This window comes from Podarcis melisellensis (assembly GCF_964234715.1).
Source record: "Podarcis melisellensis genome assembly, chromosome: 1".
Classification (NCBI taxonomy): Eukaryota; Metazoa; Chordata; class Lepidosauria; order Squamata; family Lacertidae; genus Podarcis; species Podarcis melisellensis.
Window position 1 is genome coordinate 41,246,024 of NC_138528.1, and position 20,837 is coordinate 41,266,860.

A 20,837-nucleotide genomic window follows, 5' to 3' on the forward strand; every position below is an offset into this window, starting at 1 on the left:
AACAAAATCCAATCCTTCAACCAGCAGAGGGCTGCAGATTCATAATATAACTTCAAGTCCGGCAGGGCAAACCCCCCTCTTTCTTTCGCATCTGTTAGTATTTTAAACTTTATTCGGGGCTTTTTGCCCTGCCAGACAAATTTAGACATATCCCTCTGCCATTTTCCAAAACATTCCACCTTATCCACGATCTGGAGGGCCTGAAACAAAAATAGCATTTTCGGCAAAACATTCATCTTTATAGCAGCTATTCTGCCCAACAAGGAAAGTTTCAGTCTTGACCATGTTTCCAAGTCTCTTTTGATCTCTGACCAACATTTCTCATAATTGTCCTTAAACAAATTCAAATTTTTGGAGGTCAGGTGCACCCCTAAGTACTTTACTTTTTTAACCACATTTAGTTCTGTTTCTTTTCTGAACTCCTCTATTTCAGTAGTTGTCAAGTTTTTTGCTAAAACTTTAGTTTTTTGTTTATTCAGCTTGAATCCCGCCACCCGACCAAAGTCAGAAATTAATTCTAACGCTCTTTTAGTACTAGAGGCTGGCTCCTGTAATGTTAATACCAAGTCATCTGCGAATGCTTTCAGTTTATATTGTTTCTCTCTGACCACAATTCCCTGTGCCAACCGGTCATTTCTGATCATGTTCAATAGCACCTCCAGGACTGAAATAAACAGCAGAGGAGACAGAGGGCACCCCTGTCGTGTCCCTTTTTCAATTTTGAACTCCTGTCACCACGTTGTTTACTATCAATTTAGCTTTTTGTTCTGAATAAATTGCTTCTATTCCATTTTCAAACCCCCGCCCTACTCCCATCCTTTCCAAATTTTTCTTCATAAACATCCAAGAAATGTTGTCAAAGGCTTTCTCCGCATCAATAAAGATCAACACCGCTCTTGTATTCGAGTTTGTCTGTAAAAATTCCAAAATGTCAATGATGTTTCTTGTGTTGTCAAATAAATGCCTGCCAGGGAGAAAGCCTGCTTGGTCCTTATGAATCACTTCATTTAATACTTTCTTAAACCTGCTTGCCAAAATGTCTGCAAAAATTTTGTAATCCACATTTAGGAGTGAAATAGGACGGTAGTTTTTAAGTTGGGTTTTTTCAGTTTCTAATTTTGGTATCAACGTGATGAAAGCTTCTTTCCACGTTTCCGGTGCCTTCCTCCCCTCCATAATCTGGTTACAAACTTCCAACAATGGTTGTATCAATGAATCCTTCAATGCCTTATAATATTTGGAAGTAAGTCCATCAGGTCCCGGAGACTTGCCCAGTTGGAGGTTCTGAATGGCGCATTCAATTTCTTGGATTGTAATATTACAGTTCAGGGTTGCTCTCATTTCCTGGGGTATTTTTTGTAATCCATTAGTTGTGACAAATTGGTCCACCTCCGAGCCTTTTTGTGGCCTTTGTGAATAAAGTTCTTTGAAATATCTCTGGAAACACTTTCTAATTTCCTCGGGTTTCTGAACCATTCTCCCTTCAATCTCTAGATTTGTAACTGTATTAAGCTTTTGTCTCTTTTTCAACTGCCAAGCCAACAACTTCCCGCACTTATTAGCAGATTCAAAGGATCTTTGTTTCATTTGTTTAATTTTCCATTCCACCTCTTGATTTATCAGTTTCGAATATTGTGCCTGGAGAAACTTCACTTCTCTCAATACTTCCTTTGATTTAGGCCTGGATCTCAGTTTTTTCTCTCCTTCTCTTATTTTCTCCAAAATCTTCTCCTTCTTTTCATTCCAGAGCCTTTTTTTAATCGTGTTCTGCTGTATTAGAAACCCTCTCATAACTGCTTTACTTGCGTCCCAGATTGTTCTTTTTTCCACATTTGTCTTTAAGTTTATTTCAAAATAGTCCTTTAAAACTTTTTGGGCCTTCTTAATAATCTCCTGATCTCTTAACAAAGCGTCATTCATTCTCCATCTGAAAGATCCGGTTGTATTTAATCTCAATTCCATTCTCAAAGCGTTGTGGTCGGAGCAGGTTTTTGGGCAGATTTCCACTTTTCTGGTCTTAGGTGCCAGCCCTCTAGTTATCCATATTTGGTCGATTCGCGTCCATGTCATGTGGGCCTCAGAAAAGAAAGTTCCTTCCTTCCCTAGGGGGTTCTTGATCCTCCATATGTCAATCAAATCCAAATTGTCAGTCATTTCGAAAAAGGTTTTTGGTAGTCTGCCGTCTTTCGTTATATTAGCACTTTGCGACTTATCCATACTCACTGAGGCGACTCCGTTCATATCTCCCAACATGATAATGTTGTTGTAATCCAAATAGTCCAGCATAGTCTCATGCAGCTTCTTGAAAAATTCCGATTTTCCATCATTTGGGGCGTATATTCCTAGAATTAAAAACTTTTCTCCTTGTGTCTGAATTTCAATTGCCAAAATTCTACCCTGTTCATCTTTAAATACGAATTTTGGTGACAAGTTCTCCTTTGCATATATCACCACTCCTCTTTTCTTAACTTTGTCCGATGAGATAAATTCTTGGCCTAGCCTTTTGTTGATTAACACTTTTCTGTGGAGTCTTGTCACATGTGTTTCTTGCAGGCAAATAATGTCCAATTGTTCTTTTTTCAAAATATGAAATACTTTTCTCCGTTTTTCTGGAGAATTCCCGCCATTTATGTTCCAACTAAGAAGCTGTAGAGACATCCTGGTCTACTTCTTAAGTATCACAGTTGGGTATCTAATTTGTCCTCCGTTCCCGAAGGCTGTGGTGCCGGTCCGCCTCCAGATGGTACGGGTCTTGGTGGTGATCCCGGTGGTGGAGGCCAAGAATCTACAGCTCTCTTTTGGAGGTCCTCCTCGTTGTCGTGTAGGAACTTCTGGTGGTCCTCTGGTGTTTTAATTCTTACCTTCTTTCCTTTATAGGTGAATGATAAACCTTGAGGAAATTCCCACCTGTAAGGGATTGCGTTGTACCTTAACAATTTAGCCAAGTCTGTATATGAAGCTCTAAGGTCCAACAGATATTTAGGAATGTCTCTATAAATTTCTGCCCTTTTGCCTTCAACTTCCAGAGATTTTTTAAAATGTTGGCCTAGTATCTTGTCTCTTTCCTCTCTTGTTCTCAAACAAACCAAACAGTCTCTGGACTTGTCTTTCTTAACCGATCTTCCCAATCTGAAGGCCGTCACAATTTTGAAGTCTTTATCTTCCTCAACCCCCCAAAATTTAGAAAACTGTGTCAAAAATTCCTCTAGGTTGCCCTGCTCCAGCTCTGGGACGGCCCTCAGCCTAAGATTACATTCCTTACTTTTCAGTTCCACCATTGACAGGTAGGCTTGCTGTTCTCCTACCTGTCTTTTCAGAGGTCTTACTTCCCCTTTGATCTCCTCCACCTTTTTGCACGCTTGCTCGGCTTTTTGATTGGCTTCCGCAGCTAATTTGTAGTTCTCCGCCGTAGCTCCTTGCAATTTCTCAATAGCCTGAGTATGCTGGGAAACCTGATCTGTTAACTTACTGATAGTAGATGTAGCTCTGTCAATTTTAGATGACTGATCGTCCACCTTCTTATTCAAAAGTGCCAGTTGTTCCAAAATTTGTTTCAAGACTGGATCAGTTCCTCCAGTTGCCATATCTTCTGTTGCAAGCGTTTCAACTTCTTCCTCCTGCGCCGTCAGCACAGTTGGTACCGAGGATCTGCGTTGATGAGTCAACGTTGTTTGAACAAGCTGCCCAGCTCTCTTATCTTTTTTCTTTTCTTTAGCTTCCTCAGCTAAGGCTTCCTTAGCTTTAGATGCTCTTGTTTTCCCTGGGCCACTCATTCCCCAGCTGCCTCTGTTCAAGGTCAAATAGTCTTTCAGTCCATGAGAAAGGCAAGTCCAGAATGTAAACAATTAAACCACAAAAAATCCCAATAAGGTACAGTTCCCAGACCTCTATGCCTCCGCAAATCCACTAGGGGGGGTTTTCAAAAGAAAGAAAGTTTCTTTTCCACCATCAAAGTTCCTATTTCAACTTTTATAGTCCCCAAGTTCGAAAAGGAGGCTTTCAGATAGTTCTGTTTCAAAATAGTGCCACAAGGTAGCAGAAAGGTTCCAATATCAGTATTAAAGCGATAGTGTATCCATCAATGCAACAATTTGTACTTGAGAAAAAGTTTCAGCAGCCTGACAGTACTCCTTTGCAACACTGGCAGTCCGATAGCTCGGTTATCCCTTCAATTCCACGTCACTTCACAATAGGAGGAAGATTCCTTAGCGCAGTAAACCAAAAGATTTAATCCTTCAATCTTTTTGATTTCTAGAAGAACACAGTCTGTTAATGCCCCTTCATACTAATTTCAAAGTCTCTTTTGAGCGCTTCAGCCCACATCGGGTTCTTTGCTTTGCTCTGATTAGCAGGATCGGGAGACGGACTTCCTGTTACTCGCCTCCCGTTTTCAGCCGAATTAAATAAATTTGAGTCAATCTTTAGTACCCCTTACTCACGGGTAAATTGCAGCCAATTCTGATGATTTTCAAGAAGAAAGGTCGACGCTCATCAGCAACAGCAGCGCGGCTTCACTTCCGCGAAAAGAGCGATGAACTCACAGCGCCGCTCCCCCTTTCACGTTCCGGAGCCTCTTACGAGGTCCCTTCCTCGTTTCTGGGGGGGCTTCTGGCACCCGCCGAGTCCCACGGCCGCAGGCTCGCTCTGCCTACGGTTTGTCTTAATGGGTCTCCGCTTTGCCGCAGCGGACGACCCTTTTTCGCGGAGCCCCTCTTCACACGGTAAAGAGGACCGCCATTGCCGTTTTGCGCCGCCTCCGGCAGCTGCTTTAGACAGTGGAATCCAAGGGGCACTGCCTCCGTAGGTGCGTGCCACCAGAGAAGCAAGAAGTATTGACAACTTCTGGGTTCTGACAAGATCTTGTGGACCTCTCGCAAGATCTTGCCAGAACCCAGAAGCTGCAGGTGCGCAGCTCCACTAAGTGAGGCTGCAGCGGAGCGGATGGCACCTTCCTGTTTTGCCTCAGGTGATGAAACAGAATAGGCTGCGCCTGCTACCACTAGTGCTTTATCTTTTTGCCTGTGGTGATAATTTCCTTCCTTCCTTCCTTCCTTCCTTCCTTCCTTCCTTCCTTCCTTCCTTCCTTCCTTCCTTCCTTCCATAATCAGCTTGAAAATATTGCCAGTCCATCGTCTTTCTGGGTAACTAAAGGAGGATACCTTGTTTTGAGCCTTGACTGTGGGAATGGCTTAGCCAGGTAGTGTTATCTATTGTTGGAGCTTCAATGCTTTTGTGTTCGATCGACAGGTTTAGTACTGGTGGTTGGCACCTGTCTGTCAACTGAGTTAAATTTAAACTGTAAACACAGCTGAGATGGCGATAAAATATAAATCTCTACATGGTCCTTAGCATTTCCTTTCACGAATTGGCTTCAACTTGCCTCTTATATTGATTGAAGTGGTTTGAAACATCTGCCAATATGACTTGGCAATGACTGCTGCAGCAAACACAGCACATGGAGAAGAATAGACCTGCAGCTCAACAGAGGTTCTTAATGCATCACATTATGCATCATGCACACTCTTGATTGTCTTCATTTAACAGGGAATTGCTGATTTGTTCTTTCCTTCTCAGTGCCTTTTTTTCTTTTGTTTCAGATTCAACAGGAATAGATGATATTGAAACCGTTATCCCCTGCAGTCAGTATGCAAGCGATGTCTTTGTCACAGAAACACAGAAGCAATTTTCTCGTTATTACAATGAGTTTGAAGAGTTACAATTGCTTGGTAAAGGGGCCTTTGGAGCTGTCATCAAGGTACATACAGTACGCTGCGTCAGACAGATTTTGTTCCATGGAGCGTGCAATTGGTTGATAAGGGGATGAGGAGTTTCCCGGAAGGAGCATCTTTTATGATTTTGATTAAAACATCTGTCGTGTAATTTCCATTGGGCAGGTGCAGAACAAACTGGATGGCTGCTGTTACGCGGTAAAGCGAATTCACATCAATCCCACAAGCAAGCAGTTTCGAAGAATTAAAGGAGAAGTGACCTTGTTATCACGCCTGAACCATGAGAACATTGTGCGCTATTACAACGCGTGGATAGAGAAGCACGAGAGGCCTTTGCTCAGTACGCCGACATCGGAAACCACGGAAGGGAAGAAAATGGCTGACAAGCTGGCTCAGAATGGGAAGGGTGAAGCGGAGTCCATGGATGACATAGAAGCAAACGCCCCTCCCCCTGTTCTGACCAGTTCAGTGGAGTGGAGCACCTCATGTGAGAGATCATCAAGTGCCAGGTTCAGTGGAGGGGATCAGGAATCCAGTGATGATGACGAGGATGAAGATGGAGGTGTATTTGCACAGTCATTCTTGTGAGTAGGGGTGTGGGTTTCTTTGCTTTTTCCTATAAGGCATTTACTGTTGGTAGATTGGGTCCTGAGCTGCCCTGCCAGGGATGGAAGGGCTCCTTCTGTTTTGATTGATTGATTGATTCTATTTCTATGCTGCTTTTTGTTCAAATAAATCCCAAAGCGGCTTACAAACAAAAGATTAAAATAACGTAATGGAACATCACGAATACATCATAAATCGTATAGAATACTTAACAAATCATCAGCAAAACAATCCCAAATAAAACAATTGCCATCTATGTAACACTATTAACAAAACAACTAAATAATAAGCTAAACATCACAGCTACACCAAAAATCATATTGTAGGATTCACAAAGTCCTACAGCATTCCTATCTACAAAACAACATTAGCAATATTAACAAAATAGGGTGAAGGGACAGCAGTCCAGTGGAAACTCAGTGGTCCTCGCTCTAGTTAAGGACCAGGGAGACTTTTGCTGATTTCCTCTCAACCCTCTTGAACAGATTTACAGGGGTTTGTGGTGGGAAGAAGGAATCAGTAAAGATTACTTCGTGTCTCCATCTCCCACTAGTAGGAGCATCCAGTGAGCAGAGTTCCACTCACAGGAACGCTAGATCCAAGCAAATGTATCTGACTTCATAGGGTTTGGATACTGACTTGATTTTCTTTCGTTCTATTAGCATATCAGGCTATGAAATGCATTGGAAACCTCCTTAAAGTTAATCTGCCCATGTATTTACACATCACGGTACCTAATCGCTCAGAACTTTATCACTTAAATGCTGTGCATCGGAATTCTGAACTGCCTCTCTTATAAAAGGTTGTGTTTTGAGGTGATGTGAAAGTTCTGTCTGCAATTTTTAATCTCTTGATGGGTATTTCTGTACGTGCAGTTTTTCATTTGAAGACATTTGAGTGGTGGACATTCACATGTTAACTGGTTTTGAAGGGGTTGGAATTAAGTGGGATTCCTCTTTATGTTGGAAGGGCACTCTGTTCCTGACTCTGCTTGCCAAAAGCTCCCTCAGGATACATTTGATAAGCTTCTGAAGAAATTCAGGTATCCATGGAACGTTGCTTGAAAAGCGCTGCTTTTCATGGATTTTGATGTTCTCCCTTTTCATCTGTTGATTTAGGCCAGCAGCGGATTCTGAAAGTGACATCATTTTTGATCATGAAGATGACAACAGCAAAAATCCTATGGTGGTAAATACTGTAACTAAAAGTACCTTTCTGTGTCCTCTTACGAACAATTCTGATCTCTAATGTTATTCATCAGTTGCAGCCGTTCTGATACCATGAACTAATATAGCATCCAGTAATTTGTCATCTGTCACTTTGCATTAAAACCTGCATGCTATACAAAATAAGCCAGGTTTAAATAGAGGTGGTCGATAAAGCTGTTGGGATTTTGTTAAGTGAATCCCGCCCTTAAAAAACCCAAGATCAATATAACTATCTGCATAACTGACACAGGCGGCACAAAATCAGTCCAACACGGCATTAAAACATCCTACAAATACTTACCCAAGGACTAAAGATACTGAAACATGATTTAAAAAAAAAAACTTTAAATGTTTTCTTATAATGCCCAAAATGTATTAATATACCGTACTTTTCCGTGTATAAGACTAGGGTCTTGTTTTTTTTTTACTAAAAATAATGTTTAAAAGGGGAGGATAGTCTTAGACACAGGGGCAATGTCCCCCCATTTTCCAAATTTTGAGTCCCCAAATATAGGGGGCATCTTATACACTGGGTGGTGTTATACACGGAAAAATATGGTAGGTTCCAGGCAAGCCTCACTGGGGAGGGCATTCCATAACCAGTGTGCCTATCCACCTTTGTATGTTGGGAGGACCTTCTGATGAAGATCTTAAAGTCTGAGCCAATATATCCAGGAAGAGGGGGTCCTTCAGGCAACCTGGCCCCAAGACTGTTAAGACTTTAAAGCTTATTACCACCTCTTTGAATTGAAATGGACTGGAAGCCCATGCAAATGATGAAACATTGACACGATATGCTGATATCTACTAGTCACCCTTCTGCCCCAAAATTCTGAAGTTTCCAGAATTTTTTTTTTTTAAATGTTCTAATAAAGTCAATGCTTTAGGGACAAAAACTGGCCATGTTTTTGACCAGATTTGACAATTCAAGTTTCACATCCCTAAGTGTTCCTTAGGATACTGCCTATAGAACTGTCTCAAAACACCCTTCTTTGCATCCCTATGCAGTTGGGGCTCTACGCAAGAGCATTACTGACACTACTTCTTCTGGAGCGAAGTCAAATTCTTGTTCCGCTGTGAGAGCAGCAGCTGTGCCTTTGAATTCTGGAATGTAGAGCTTTCCAAAGGGCTGGTATAGAAAACCTCTTCTGCCTGCCATAAAAATATTGATTAGATCTCCAGTTAGATTTCTGGCTGTAGAAAGAACAAAGAACAAAGAATTAAGCATTCTGCCTGGATCCTTGATTGACAGCTCACGTTTCTGGCAATGTATCTTGGATATTCTGGGCAGGTGGACTAAACCTCCTCCCACGGTCGCCTGCCAGCAAGTCCAGCCAAATCTATTGTAACTACCTAATAATGGTGGCTCTGTGGGTTAAACCACAGAGCCTAGGACTTGCCGATCAGAAGGTCGGCGGTTCGAATCCCCGTGACGGGGTGAGCTCCCGTTGCTCGCTCCCTGCTCCTGCCAACCTAGCAGTTCGAAAGCACGTCAAAGTGCAAGTAGATAAATAGGTACCGCTCTGGCAGGAAGGTAAATGGCGTTTCCGTGCACTGCTCTGGATCGCCAGAAGCACCTTAGTCATGCTGGCCACATGACCTGGAAGCTGTACGCCGGCTCCCTCAGCCAGTAAAGCAAGATGAGTGCCGCAACCCCAAAGTCGGTCACGACTAGACCTAATGGTCAGGGGTCCCTTTACCTTTAATAATGAGTCCAGCATTTTTGCACCATAGTTTTTATTGGTGTTTAAACTTAAGAGTGTTTCCTTAGTATTGTGTTTTACATGGCAGCATTCTCCAGTTATGAAGGTAAAACATTTGACAGGCTAATGGTCCAGATCTCAGGATGATAGGTTTGCATGGTTGAGGGTAGATTTGTACATACTGTTAATATTATGAATCCAGTGCTCCCACCCCAGTCTTATGTTAAGTGATCCTACAAGCAGGCATAGATATTAGCATACAGGCTCATGTGGCCATACATGCAAGTATAATGCAGTGATGTGGTGGGGGCTCAAACCACTGCTTGATGTCAAGAAAAATAAAATTCAATCCAAGTAAAAACAGAAACAGAGCACAATTTGATTTGGCACATAAAAACCACTGTGGTTTTAAAAAGTATGATCACTCACCTGGTTTGTGAATATCGCTAGATATATGGAGAATCTCTGTTTGCTTGCATTCTACTCTTGTGTTTATCTGACACAGGATGAAGGCTACAAAGGGAAAAATAGTCACAGTGAAGAGGATGAAACATCAGCGATTCAGACTGTTCACCATCTGTACATTCAGGTTAGAAACTCTTAGACTATGTTGTAGAAGACTGCATTTTAATTGAGCCTAAGGCAGCATTTGTACATCACAGGTAGATCATAGTTAATGGTTTACTATGAATGTGCAAATGTTTCCCACAACCTACTTCCCCTAGTTATCTTAGTTCCGTGGTGAGGAGGGATGAATTCACAGGGGTTGGCATTTTTTGTTTTTTAATCTCCGTATCCAGCATTTATTTAGTGGTGGTGATTTTTGAATGACTGAAAAAACTGTTTGGCTTAGATTTCTATTATCACAAAAGCTCATTGCATTTAGGGTTCAAACATGGTACATATGAAGTGTAGCCGGTTAGTAAGGTTTATTAAAATCACACATGTTCATCAAAAGGGTAGACTACAAACTTGAACAGTAAATGTTTATATATGCTAATACCATCACAGTGATATAGTAAGAAATGTGTTCAGTGCTAAGCATAACCATGAAGTGAATGTGGCTTCCTGTTTTTCAACTGTTTCTTCATCTTATATCTGAAGATGGAATATTGTGAAAAGAGCACTTTGCGGGATACCATTGACCAAGGCCTATATGAAGATACCAATCGCCTCTGGAGATTTTTCCGGGAAATTCTGGATGGATTAGCTTATATCCATGAAAAGGTGAGCCACATTCATGCCAAACTCAATCAATTAAAATAATTGGGCTTGTATTCCTGTTTGTTTTTGTTTTTGCTGTATTATTTTACTGTTGTTAGCTGCTCTGGGCCCAGCTTTGGCTGGGGAGGGTGGGATATAAATAAAAAATATATATTATTATTCTTATTATTAATCCACTTTTACCCTGCCCATGCTCCAAAGTGCTCAGAGCTGCATAGATTTTTATCTTCCACAATAAACTGTAGAGAGAGAGAAGGAATTTCACAATCTTCGCCAACCTGATACCTTCCATATGTTGTTAGACTATAGCTCCCATTATCCCTCACTAGGCTGTCAGGGGCTGCTTGGAGTTGTAGTACAAATATCCCAGTCCTAGTCTGACTTTCTACCCACTGGTCCACACTGGTTCTTCTACAATACAAACAATATCCTATTTCAGGCATGTCCAACAGGTAGATCGTGATCTACTGGTAGATTGCAGGGTGTTCCTGGTAGATCCTGGTTGATCTCTGGCCGCTCAGTGATCTCCTTACAAAAAAACAACAACCCCAACTTTGGCTTACTAAAAAAAACTCAAGCTCCACAACTTTGGCTTCCTAAAAAAAGCTCCACAACTTTGGGAAGATCACTGCCAGTCTTTTTACGACAATGAGTAGATCACTGCCAGTTTTTTTATACTGTGAATAGATCGCAGTCTGTTGGGAGTTGGACATCCCTGTCCTATTTGATCGGCACATATTTTTCATTAGTTGCAAGAGACTTGGTTGATTGTTAGGAGTTTTCTAAGGAATGAGTACCTCATTCAATTGTGTTTTAATTAGAGCAAAGGGTATCCTTTCAAAAAGAGATGCCTTCAGCAAGGAAAGCCCCTTGTAAGTGTATATGTTTAGCATTGCCTTCTTAAGAGCAATAGCAAATTCTTAGAGAAACTTAAAAAAAGCTCCTCCATGAAGTAGGAACGTGTAGAATATTTAAAGATTGGATCTGAATTTAATTTAGTTGCACTTAGTTCCCCTTGAAATCAGTAGAACCTAAACTTACATTGCAATCCTATACCAGTACAGTGGTACCTCAGTTAAGAACTTAATTTGTTCCTGGAGTCCGTTCTTAAACCAAGTCCGTTCTTAAACCAAGGCACGCTTTCCCTAATGAGACCTTCCACTGCCAATGCCCTTCCACCGTTCAGCTTCCGTTCATAGACCAAGGTAAAGTTTGCTAACCGGAACACTACTTCTGGTTTTGCGGAGACCCAGTGTGGTGTAGTGGTTAAGAGTGGTGGACTCATAATCTGGTGAACCGGGTTTGATTCCCCACTCCTCCACATGCAGCTGCTGGGTGACCTTGGGCTAGTCACACTTCTCTGAAGTCTCTCAGCCCCACTCACCTCACAGAGTGTTTGTTGTGGGGGAGGAAGGGAAAAGAGAATGTTAGCCGCTTTGAGACTCCTTCAGGTAGGGATAAAGCGGGATATCAAATCCAAACTCTTCTTCATAAACTGAATAGTTTGTTAACAGGGCTGTTTGTAAACCAAGGTACCACTGTACTTGGGAAGTAAATCATGACTAACTTTCCTATTGATTTGAGTTGATGAAGCTAACATAAGCAATGGTCCTATACACACTTACCTGAAAGTAACTCCCACTGAACATAGTGGGAGTTATTTCTGAATAAACATGCATAAAATTACATCATTCACTGAGAAGCTCCACTTGGCTTCAGTGGGACATAGCTTTCTTCAACTTCTCAACAAATTGCACTTCCGGCCACTGTTGGGATGCAGAGAGAAGTCCCCTCTGCAAATTTTAATCAGCAGGAATACGTATATAGAAATATACAGTTTCTTAGGTATCCTAGGCCTGTACCATATATATTGATATGTGATCCATATACATTACCAATTCTCTCATATCAGACTCTGTTTTATTTTATTAAAAGGGAATGATTCACCGAGATCTGAAACCTGTCAACATTTTTTTAGATTCCGAAGACCATGTGAAAATTGGTGATTTTGGTTTGGCAACAGATCACCCAGCATATGTAGTAGGTGCTTTTTTAAAAGTTGAACTATAAAAATGTATAATGTAAGCCATCTTGAAAAATAATTATTGTTTCATAAAAGAGGTTGCATATTAGTTTTTGTTTGTATGCACAGTGCGGAAGAGCCTCTTTTTGATAAAAGATAATTGTGGTTTTTCACTGCACTGTCTCTTTGTACTTCGTCACTTCAGTAGTATGTGTTACATTTTAATTCTACTGTTCTTTAAAGGCACTCAGAGCTCTGTACATTGTACCTTCACATTATCAATCCTTTTGAGTTAGTGCTATCCTGTACATACTGGCCCTGTGAGTTTCATAACTGAGAAGAGAGTTGAATCTAGTACTTGTGTCTGTTGCATAGATTTTAGAATAGCTACAGTTTTGAACCATCCAACAATCTGGTGAGGAATACAATTTAGGTTTTCTGGGGTTTCTTTTTCAGGCAGACACAAGGCAAGGAGAAGGAGAGGATGGTTTGGCGAAAAGTGATCCTTCTGGTAGGTACAGTGGTACCTCGGGTTACATATGCTTCAGGTTACAGACTCTGCTAACCCAGAAATAGTACCTCGGGTTAAGAACTTTGCTTCAGGATGAGAACAGAAATCGCGTGGCGGCGCAGCGGCAGTGGGAGGCCCCATTAGCTAAAGTGGTGCTTCAGGTTAAGAACAGTTTCAGGTTAACAACGGACCTCCGGAACGAATTAAGTACTTAACCCGAGGTACCACTATATAAGCAAATTTTTAATACAAAACATTAATTGCTGGTAATGTACTGTAAGAGAGATGGTAATTACAGGATTGCTAAAAAGTTGGACTAATACCACTATTTGGACAAATATTTTAAAAACAACAACCAACTTCTCCATTTAAAGAAAATACTATGAAATGCCTAGATTTTTCTTGACTTTGATAGTGCTTCTGCGGCGCAGTTGATAACTGAGTGTTGTCCTTAATAGGTAACTTGACAGGAATGGTTGGCACCGCTCTTTATGTTAGCCCAGAGGTCCAAGGAAATACTAAATCTACTTACAATCAGGTAAAAGTCCCTTTGGAAACTGTGTTAGGTCCTAGGGCTTTTTTGATCCCGGTCTTGTGAGTTGAATGTAGAGATCTTTCTGTGCGTAGGGTGCCTGCCTGCTGCTATTTTTCCATGCTGAAATTCCTGTGCTCCCTCCAAAAGCTCTGTGGAAGTTCATTTGTCCATTATGACAAGGGAGCCCAGCAAGGAGAGAGAGGATTGGCAACACACACACACACACACACACACACACACACACACACACAGAGAGAGAGAGAGAGAGAGAGAGAGAATATTTGTAGATGTGACTTCCTCTAGCAAAGGGGTCGGCAAACTAAAGCCCAGGGGCCAGATGTGGCCCCCCCAAGCTCGTAAATCCAGCCCGCGGACCCTGCCAGTCCCCTGCTGCAAATGCCTCATCACGCGGGGACTGACTTCCGCTACACTTCTGGGCAGGCGGCGATGCTGGCGTGGCTTCGGATTGGCTGCAGGAAGCTCTGGCAGCTAATCCGAAGCCGCAGATGGCTCTGGGCAGGCGGCAACACAGGAAGTTCCTGCAGCCAATCCAAAACCTCACTGCCCTGGCGCGGCCATGGACAGAGAGGCCGGCAGGCAGGCAGCGGGTCTGGGCTGCACCATGGGCATCGTGATGGGCGCATTGCGGGGCTTCAGCCAGAGCTTGGCACGCCTGCTGGCGCAGCATCTGGCGCCCAGCTCGGCACTGTTGGTGGTGGTGTCCTTGGCGGCCACGCTGGAGCAGCTGGAGGGCAAGCTGCGTGCCATCTGCCTGGCACTCCGCATGCGCCGCCTGCCGGACGACCTGGCCTCGGATGACGGTCGCAGCCTGGGAGCTCAGCGGGGACCAGCCGATGGAGCAACTGCTGCTTGTCAACAACGGCGAGACACGCTCCTGAGCGCGTGCAGAGTGCATTCCTCCTCTAGGTCTGGAGGCAGCTGCAGGACCAAGGAAATACTAAATCTACTTACAGGGTATTTATATTTTTCAAAATATAGTCCAACCCCCCACAAGGTCTGAGGGACAGTGGACGGCCTCCTGATGAAAAAGTTTGCTGACCCCTCCTCTGGCACATGAAGATCTTAAGATTCTACTCTCCTTACCTAAATCAAATTCAGCAGGCACAAAATGTTACTTAAATGTAACATCAGAAAACAGTCTCAGTAAGGACACCCAAAAAGAATGGGTCTGCAGTAAGATTGTGGCTGCGTGCTTAGCCTTATTAGAATGGTTGTAAACTCAGGGGAATGGGCAGCGATGTATTATTTCCCTCTTTGCAACTACACTTACTTATACTTTCAATCTTTTTCTACTAGAAAGTGGACCTCTTCAGTTTGGGCATAATATTCTTTGAGATGTCTTACCATCCGTTGACGACTGCATCAGAAAGGATCTTTGTTCTCAGTCAGCTAAGGCTTGTATGTATGAAGGCTTCATAATAACCTGTCAAACATGACTTGTTGCTTATGTCACGTACAGATTTCTCTCTGGATCCAGCATTAAACCCATTGTAAAACTCTAGTTCCAGAACTTAATGCAAATATATTTTTAAAAATAAATATCTAGACCAGAATTTCCTATTGACCTTTTCCAGAGATTATTAGTTTTTAATCATGTCCCTCCACCCACTAAGCCAATGCAAAGTCTTTGTAGACCATAGATTTTATTTTCTGCTGTGTTAAGTAAAATACATTAGACCTGCTACAAAAATTGTTTGTGATGAGAAAGGAGGCTGCTACTTTCAATGTTGCCTGGGGTGGGAGGAGAACTCTACTGCTCTTACTTTTACTTGTAAAAAGCATGAAGGGAAAGTATTTGCAGTGGTATTGCACATTAATAGACATGTACCTGATGCAATGGGGACGCGGGTGGCGCTGTGGGTTAAACTACAGAGCCTAGGACTTGCCGATCAGAAGGTCGGCAGTTTGAATCCCCGCGACAGGGTGAGCTCCCTTTGCTCGGTCCCTGCTCCTGCCAACCTAGCAGTTCGAAAGTACCTCAAAGTGCAAGTAGATAAATACTTGGCGGGAAGGTAAACGGCGTTTTTGTGTGCTGCTCTGGTTCGCCACATGAGCCGGAAGCTGTACGCTGGCTCCCTCAGCCAGTAAAGCGAGATGAGCACCGCAACCCCAGAGTCGGCCATGACTGGACCTAATGGTCAGGGGTTCCCTTTACCTTTACCTTACCTGATGCAATGCATAATGAGCCAGTGTCTGCCCTGTATTACATGTGGGATCTATGTTTGCTGTGCAATGGTACAAATAAATAGCTGTAGAATCTACACCACCATCTGGCAGAATTGCTGGTGTGACTGCTTTGCCAACAATGAAAACTCAGTTTTGAGTGGCATCCCTCAGCTGTTAAAACCCTGGAAACATACACTCGGGCATTTGACTGAAGTATTTGCAATCTTTAAATTATATTGTTCTGAATGCAAAAAAAAATCTGGTTTTGGGGAAGCATATCTTTTGCAACTTTCTTCTTGTTTGATTCTACTCTGCTTTATTTCCCAGCCTTCTATTGAATTTCCAGAAGACTTTGATGAAGTGAAGAATGCAAAACAGGTATTCATAAACCTTTTTCAATTGCTGTGTTCTGTGTTCTCAAAGTTTAATCATAATTTTACCCTCTTTGTTTCACACCAGTGCATGCCCAAGCAATTACAATATAGCACTAGAGACATAGGAAAACAAATTATAGAAAGGGGAAGTAAACTACTGACACTGAAGTGTTAAGCCTGCAGAGCTCATTAGAATGGCTCCAGAAGATTAATTTATGTTTTACTCTGGAACTTATGCCACTTGTGGAATATTGACGTTACAGTTATTTACGTTAAGTGTGGTGTTGGGAAGATGCGACTAAAAAGAGCAATAATATTTTTTAAAAACAAACAAAACAGGACTATATATTTTTGCTTCATTTTTTAGAAATTGGTTATTGCTTGGCTGTTGAACCATGATCCTTCCAAAAGACCAACTGCTATGGAGTTGTTAAAAAGTGAACACCTTCCTCCACCTCAGATGGAAGAGTCTGAACTTCATGAAGTGCTTCATCATACTTTAGCAAATGTGGATGGGAAAGCTTACCGGACAATGATGGGTCAGATATTTTCACAGCGCATCTCTCCTGCAATTGATTACACCTATGACAGTGACATTCTCAAGGTTTGCTTTAAATTTAATGACTAATACCCTGCTGGAATAATAAAATAAATAACCCACAGCTGCTGTTGAAATCTGAGGTCTTACAATTTACTCCTTTGTTAGGCTAGGGCCAGGCGATGCTGCAGTCCAATTTATATGAATGTCTTCAGGTGTCACACTCATCCAGAACTGAATACTTTTGCTTGATATCTCAACATAAGGTTATGCATGTCCACCTATGCAGATACTAGATGATGATATGGGCGAATAAATGCCCTACTCCTGACTATGCCCCCAAATGCCTCACACCAGTGATGGTTGCACATAGATGTACATTTCCAATGAGCAGATCAACTTATCTGCATAGCAGGTAACAGAGAATTGCTTGGAACTTAAGATCTCAGACTTTCCCAATTTTTCCTTCCCACTGCAGCTTCCTATAAATATGTTTCTGAAGGTTCAGGAGGGTACCTGTGGAACAATAGCAGCTCGGGCAAATTGGTGAAAACGTCTTGTATATACCTTGCGAGAGCAGAACTGCTTTCTACTCTTGCTAGGAACGAAGCTTATGGGAATTAAGCATTTTCAACACTTGACAATGTGCCATATAAAACTAAGTTGCAGTAGTAGTGCTTCCAACGTTGGCATTAAAGATGTCAATATCTATGTCCCCTTCTTATGCCAAAAGCACAGAACATGCAGTTCATGGTTTTTTCCTTTTACCAGGCTACATGGAGGAGACACAAAACATTTGCAAAAGCTTTTTGTGCCCTGTCTCCAATGCCGCTCTTATTTTTATTTATAGATGTAAAATACTGTTAAGGCATGAGGGCATAAAGACTCCTGCTTCCAATTTAATACCTTTCTACATGACTAGAAATGTGAAAAACAGGTGTTGCAGGGAAGACATTATTTTTAGCAGCGTTTTTAGCAAATGGCACTGTTCTAACCTCTGTTGCATTTTCCCTTTATGTCCTAGGGCCTGTTTTTGTTTTTTAAACTATCTGGATTCTCTCCTTTTTAATCCTGGAGCCTCACATAGGACAGAAATTCTGAGGCATGTTTCTGAAAGAACCATCATATTTCCAGGAATACTGTAATGTTTAATTTTTAAATTATTAGTATAAAAAACACCCAGCAGAGTGCAAAGGGACCAATATTCAATGAAATGATCTGCTAGTTAAAACTGATCCATATTGCTTTCTCATGGTGTGACAGTATGGCTGTTCTGATTTGAGGTGGTTTGTACTTTGGACGTTTCCAGTGTTCAGAATTCCTTATGCATCATTATCATTTTGATTCCAGGGCAGTTTTTCAGTGCAGTCAATCAAGATTCAGCAACATGTATGTGAGACAGTCAGCCGAATCTTTAAAAGACATGGTATGTATGTTTACACTATTGGTTCTTGAATTTTTTTATACGTAAATTGGGGTAGGGAACTATTTTCTCTCTCACAAAAAAAGTGGGTTGGATTACAGAGAGATTGATCAGCTTAAAGATTTTGCCTTTTTAGTTTTTCTTCTATCTTTAAAAATTGTTTGAGTAATTGAATAAACTGAAGGCAAATAATTGAACATCAAACTGTTCACCTTTCCAGAGCCAGTCCAAAAACACTGTCTGTTATGGGCCACTGTGGAAATTTTAATTCCCCTACAACAGAGCACGATTTGGCAGGCTCATTCTGCCAAATAAGATTTGGCACATATTCTAAATTTTCTTACGTCAGGTAGCATTCGTAGGCACTATTTTCCAGGATGATCTCTATTGAAATTAATGGACTCTGCCCAGGAACCCATAATGCTCCAGTTTATTCCAGTAAGGTTTTCACAAGAAAAAGTATGTGTGAATTCTATGCAAAGAGAATTTAAGTGGCCACCAAAACTACAGTGGCAATTCAATCTTTTAGCAATAAGAGAGTCCTCTTTCTTCTCTGCACCTATTACAAGTTTAGGCCCAATATCTCTTACAGAGTCTTGACCAGCCAATCATGAACATACAGCGTTCTTATTAAGAAAAAAAGGAATGTTACATAGAGTGCATTGGCTTTCTAAAATTGTCTGTTAGTTCCCTGTTTGTGGTGCAGAAATTAGACTCTTTCAACCATTTTTGAACAGGAGCTATCAAGCTGCACACCCCCTTGCTTATGCCTAGGAACAGAAAACTGTACGAACACAATGAAGCTTCATATTTAATGGATCACAGTGGGATGCTGGTGATGCTTCCTTATGATCTCAGGGTGAGTACTAGTGTGGAATTGTGTGATCTTAAGAGTTTCTGCCCAGCCTCTTTACCAACTTTTCTTCATTGACGTTGGGGGCTGATTCAGACATTGATGTTGGCATTGTAGGGTGGTCTTCCATGCAGCTGAATTCCTGTAAGACCTCACTACTTTGCAACCACTCTCCCTTCCCTCTTAAAATATTCTCTCATGCGGAAACCTGACGCATTAAGGAAACAATTTCTAGGGTTTATAAAAGGCAGATTAACTCAGAATTGTCTTTACGTAGTCAACAACACATTCCCAACGTGACAAATGAGCTCCATTTAGTATTTTTGTCACTACAGTATAGTAAAATAACAATAATAGTAATAGTGAATGATCGTGCAGTCTGATTGGAGGAAGTGTTTAAAATAATTTTATTAGCTGCAATCAAAAAGGTGCTCTGACGTGCCTGTTCCTTTTTACCTCCTTATTTATTCATGTCATCGTTCCGGCCAATTCTGCTAAAAATAAAACGCTCATTTAGAGCATTAAACTAGCAACAATTTCAAAGGGTTATTCTGTTCATTTAGCTATAAAATATTGATTACTGGAAGAATTTCACAAAATCTGAAACCACATAAATTAGAATGATAGATGAACCTACTGGAAATTTTGGTGGGAAACTTTCACTAGCATTGCCTATTTGGAATTAACATGAACTTTTGACAGTTAATGGAAATCATTTCTGAAGTCCTATAATGATAAGAAACCTAATTTTCTCTATTTCATTAAGTTCCATGTTCACTGCAAAATCATTTCAACTACTTTTGTTTGATATGCTTATTTTTTTATTTACAATCTGCATTTTACATTTTCCCCTCCAGATTCCTTTTGCAAGATATGTAGCTAGAAATAACATAACAAATTTGAAAAGGTAAGGGCATGGCCCAGGAATCATTTCATTCTTTCTTCAAATGTAGTACCTGCCTGTCTAATTTTTGTACCTTTAAAAATAAATCTAACCTATATAGGAGAGGCCATAGTGCACACTTTGCATGTTGTACCATTCCCTGGCATTTCCATTTACAAAAGAAATCTTGAGTAGCAGCACTGGAGAAGTCTCAAGTCACAGCCAATTGTTGCAAGCAGAATGGGAGTAGATGAGTCAATAATGTTTAGCACTGTAAAAGGCAGCTTCATATCTATTTGCCCAGACTTTTGGGAATGTCCAGTAATTGTTGATCTCTGCACATGATTTTATTGGCTGTGTTAATTGTTTGCTGTTGATATATTGTACATTGCTGGTTTTCTGTGTTGCAATTGTCCCTGGAACCTAGGGTTGCTATATTTCAAAAAGTAAAATTCCTGACACCCGCAAAGTTGTTGAGCTTTATTCCTCCCCCCAAAATAGCAATAAATATGTCAAATAACTAAAAATAAATAAAAATGCTTTAAAAGGTAAAATATTCACATTTTCCTCCCGCCCTCCCAGATACTGTATTGAGCGGGTTTTCAGGCCTCGGAAATTAGACCGCTGTCATCCAAGAGAGCTCTTAGAATGTGCTTTGGATATAATCACTCCTGCTGGCAACAGTTTTCTACCTATTGCAGAAGCAATCTACACAATTTCTGAAATAATCCAAGAGTTTCCTGTGTTGCAGGCAAGTGTTCCTCTGTTTTCTTTTTTTCCAAAACATACAGTGTTTTAGATTTTGTTTAGTTTAAAAGAAGGAGTGTCTTTCTCCTCCTGCACTTAGCCCTTTAATGTTAGGGCAGAGTAGGAATGAATTTGGTCCATTTTATAGCTTGCCTTATAGAAGTCTTTCAAGTTTTATGTAGTTTAGTTTTTCTTGCCTCTCTACCCAATTGTAACATATCTTTGCCAGACTTCTCATCATGGAGTGTATCTGTTTAGTATCTGTAAGCAAGACATTAAGGAGAAAATGTTGG

The 20,837-nt window shown here is 41.2% G+C and overlaps 1 protein-coding gene across 1 annotated transcript in view; it reads left to right on the plus strand.

Annotated features, from left to right (window-relative positions):
• EIF2AK4 (eukaryotic translation initiation factor 2 alpha kinase 4) overlaps positions 1–20,837 on the plus strand; it is a 46,799-nt gene that overhangs the window by 14,485 nt on the left and 11,477 nt on the right. The window contains exons 11-25 of the mRNA XM_081886382.1: positions 5,598–5,755; positions 5,895–6,313; positions 7,454–7,523; positions 9,752–9,835; positions 10,351–10,473; positions 12,406–12,510; positions 12,950–13,004; positions 13,463–13,542; positions 14,857–14,958; positions 16,054–16,104; positions 16,468–16,704; positions 17,989–18,064; positions 18,799–18,920; positions 19,772–19,821; positions 20,380–20,548. Of these exons, the coding sequence (XP_081742508.1) occupies positions 5,598–5,755; positions 5,895–6,313; positions 7,454–7,523; positions 9,752–9,835; positions 10,351–10,473; positions 12,406–12,510; positions 12,950–13,004; positions 13,463–13,542; positions 14,857–14,958; positions 16,054–16,104; positions 16,468–16,704; positions 17,989–18,064; positions 18,799–18,920; positions 19,772–19,821; positions 20,380–20,548 (1,901 nt within the window). The remainder of the gene's footprint in view (positions 1–5,597; positions 5,756–5,894; positions 6,314–7,453; positions 7,524–9,751; positions 9,836–10,350; positions 10,474–12,405; positions 12,511–12,949; positions 13,005–13,462; positions 13,543–14,856; positions 14,959–16,053; positions 16,105–16,467; positions 16,705–17,988; positions 18,065–18,798; positions 18,921–19,771; positions 19,822–20,379; positions 20,549–20,837) is intronic.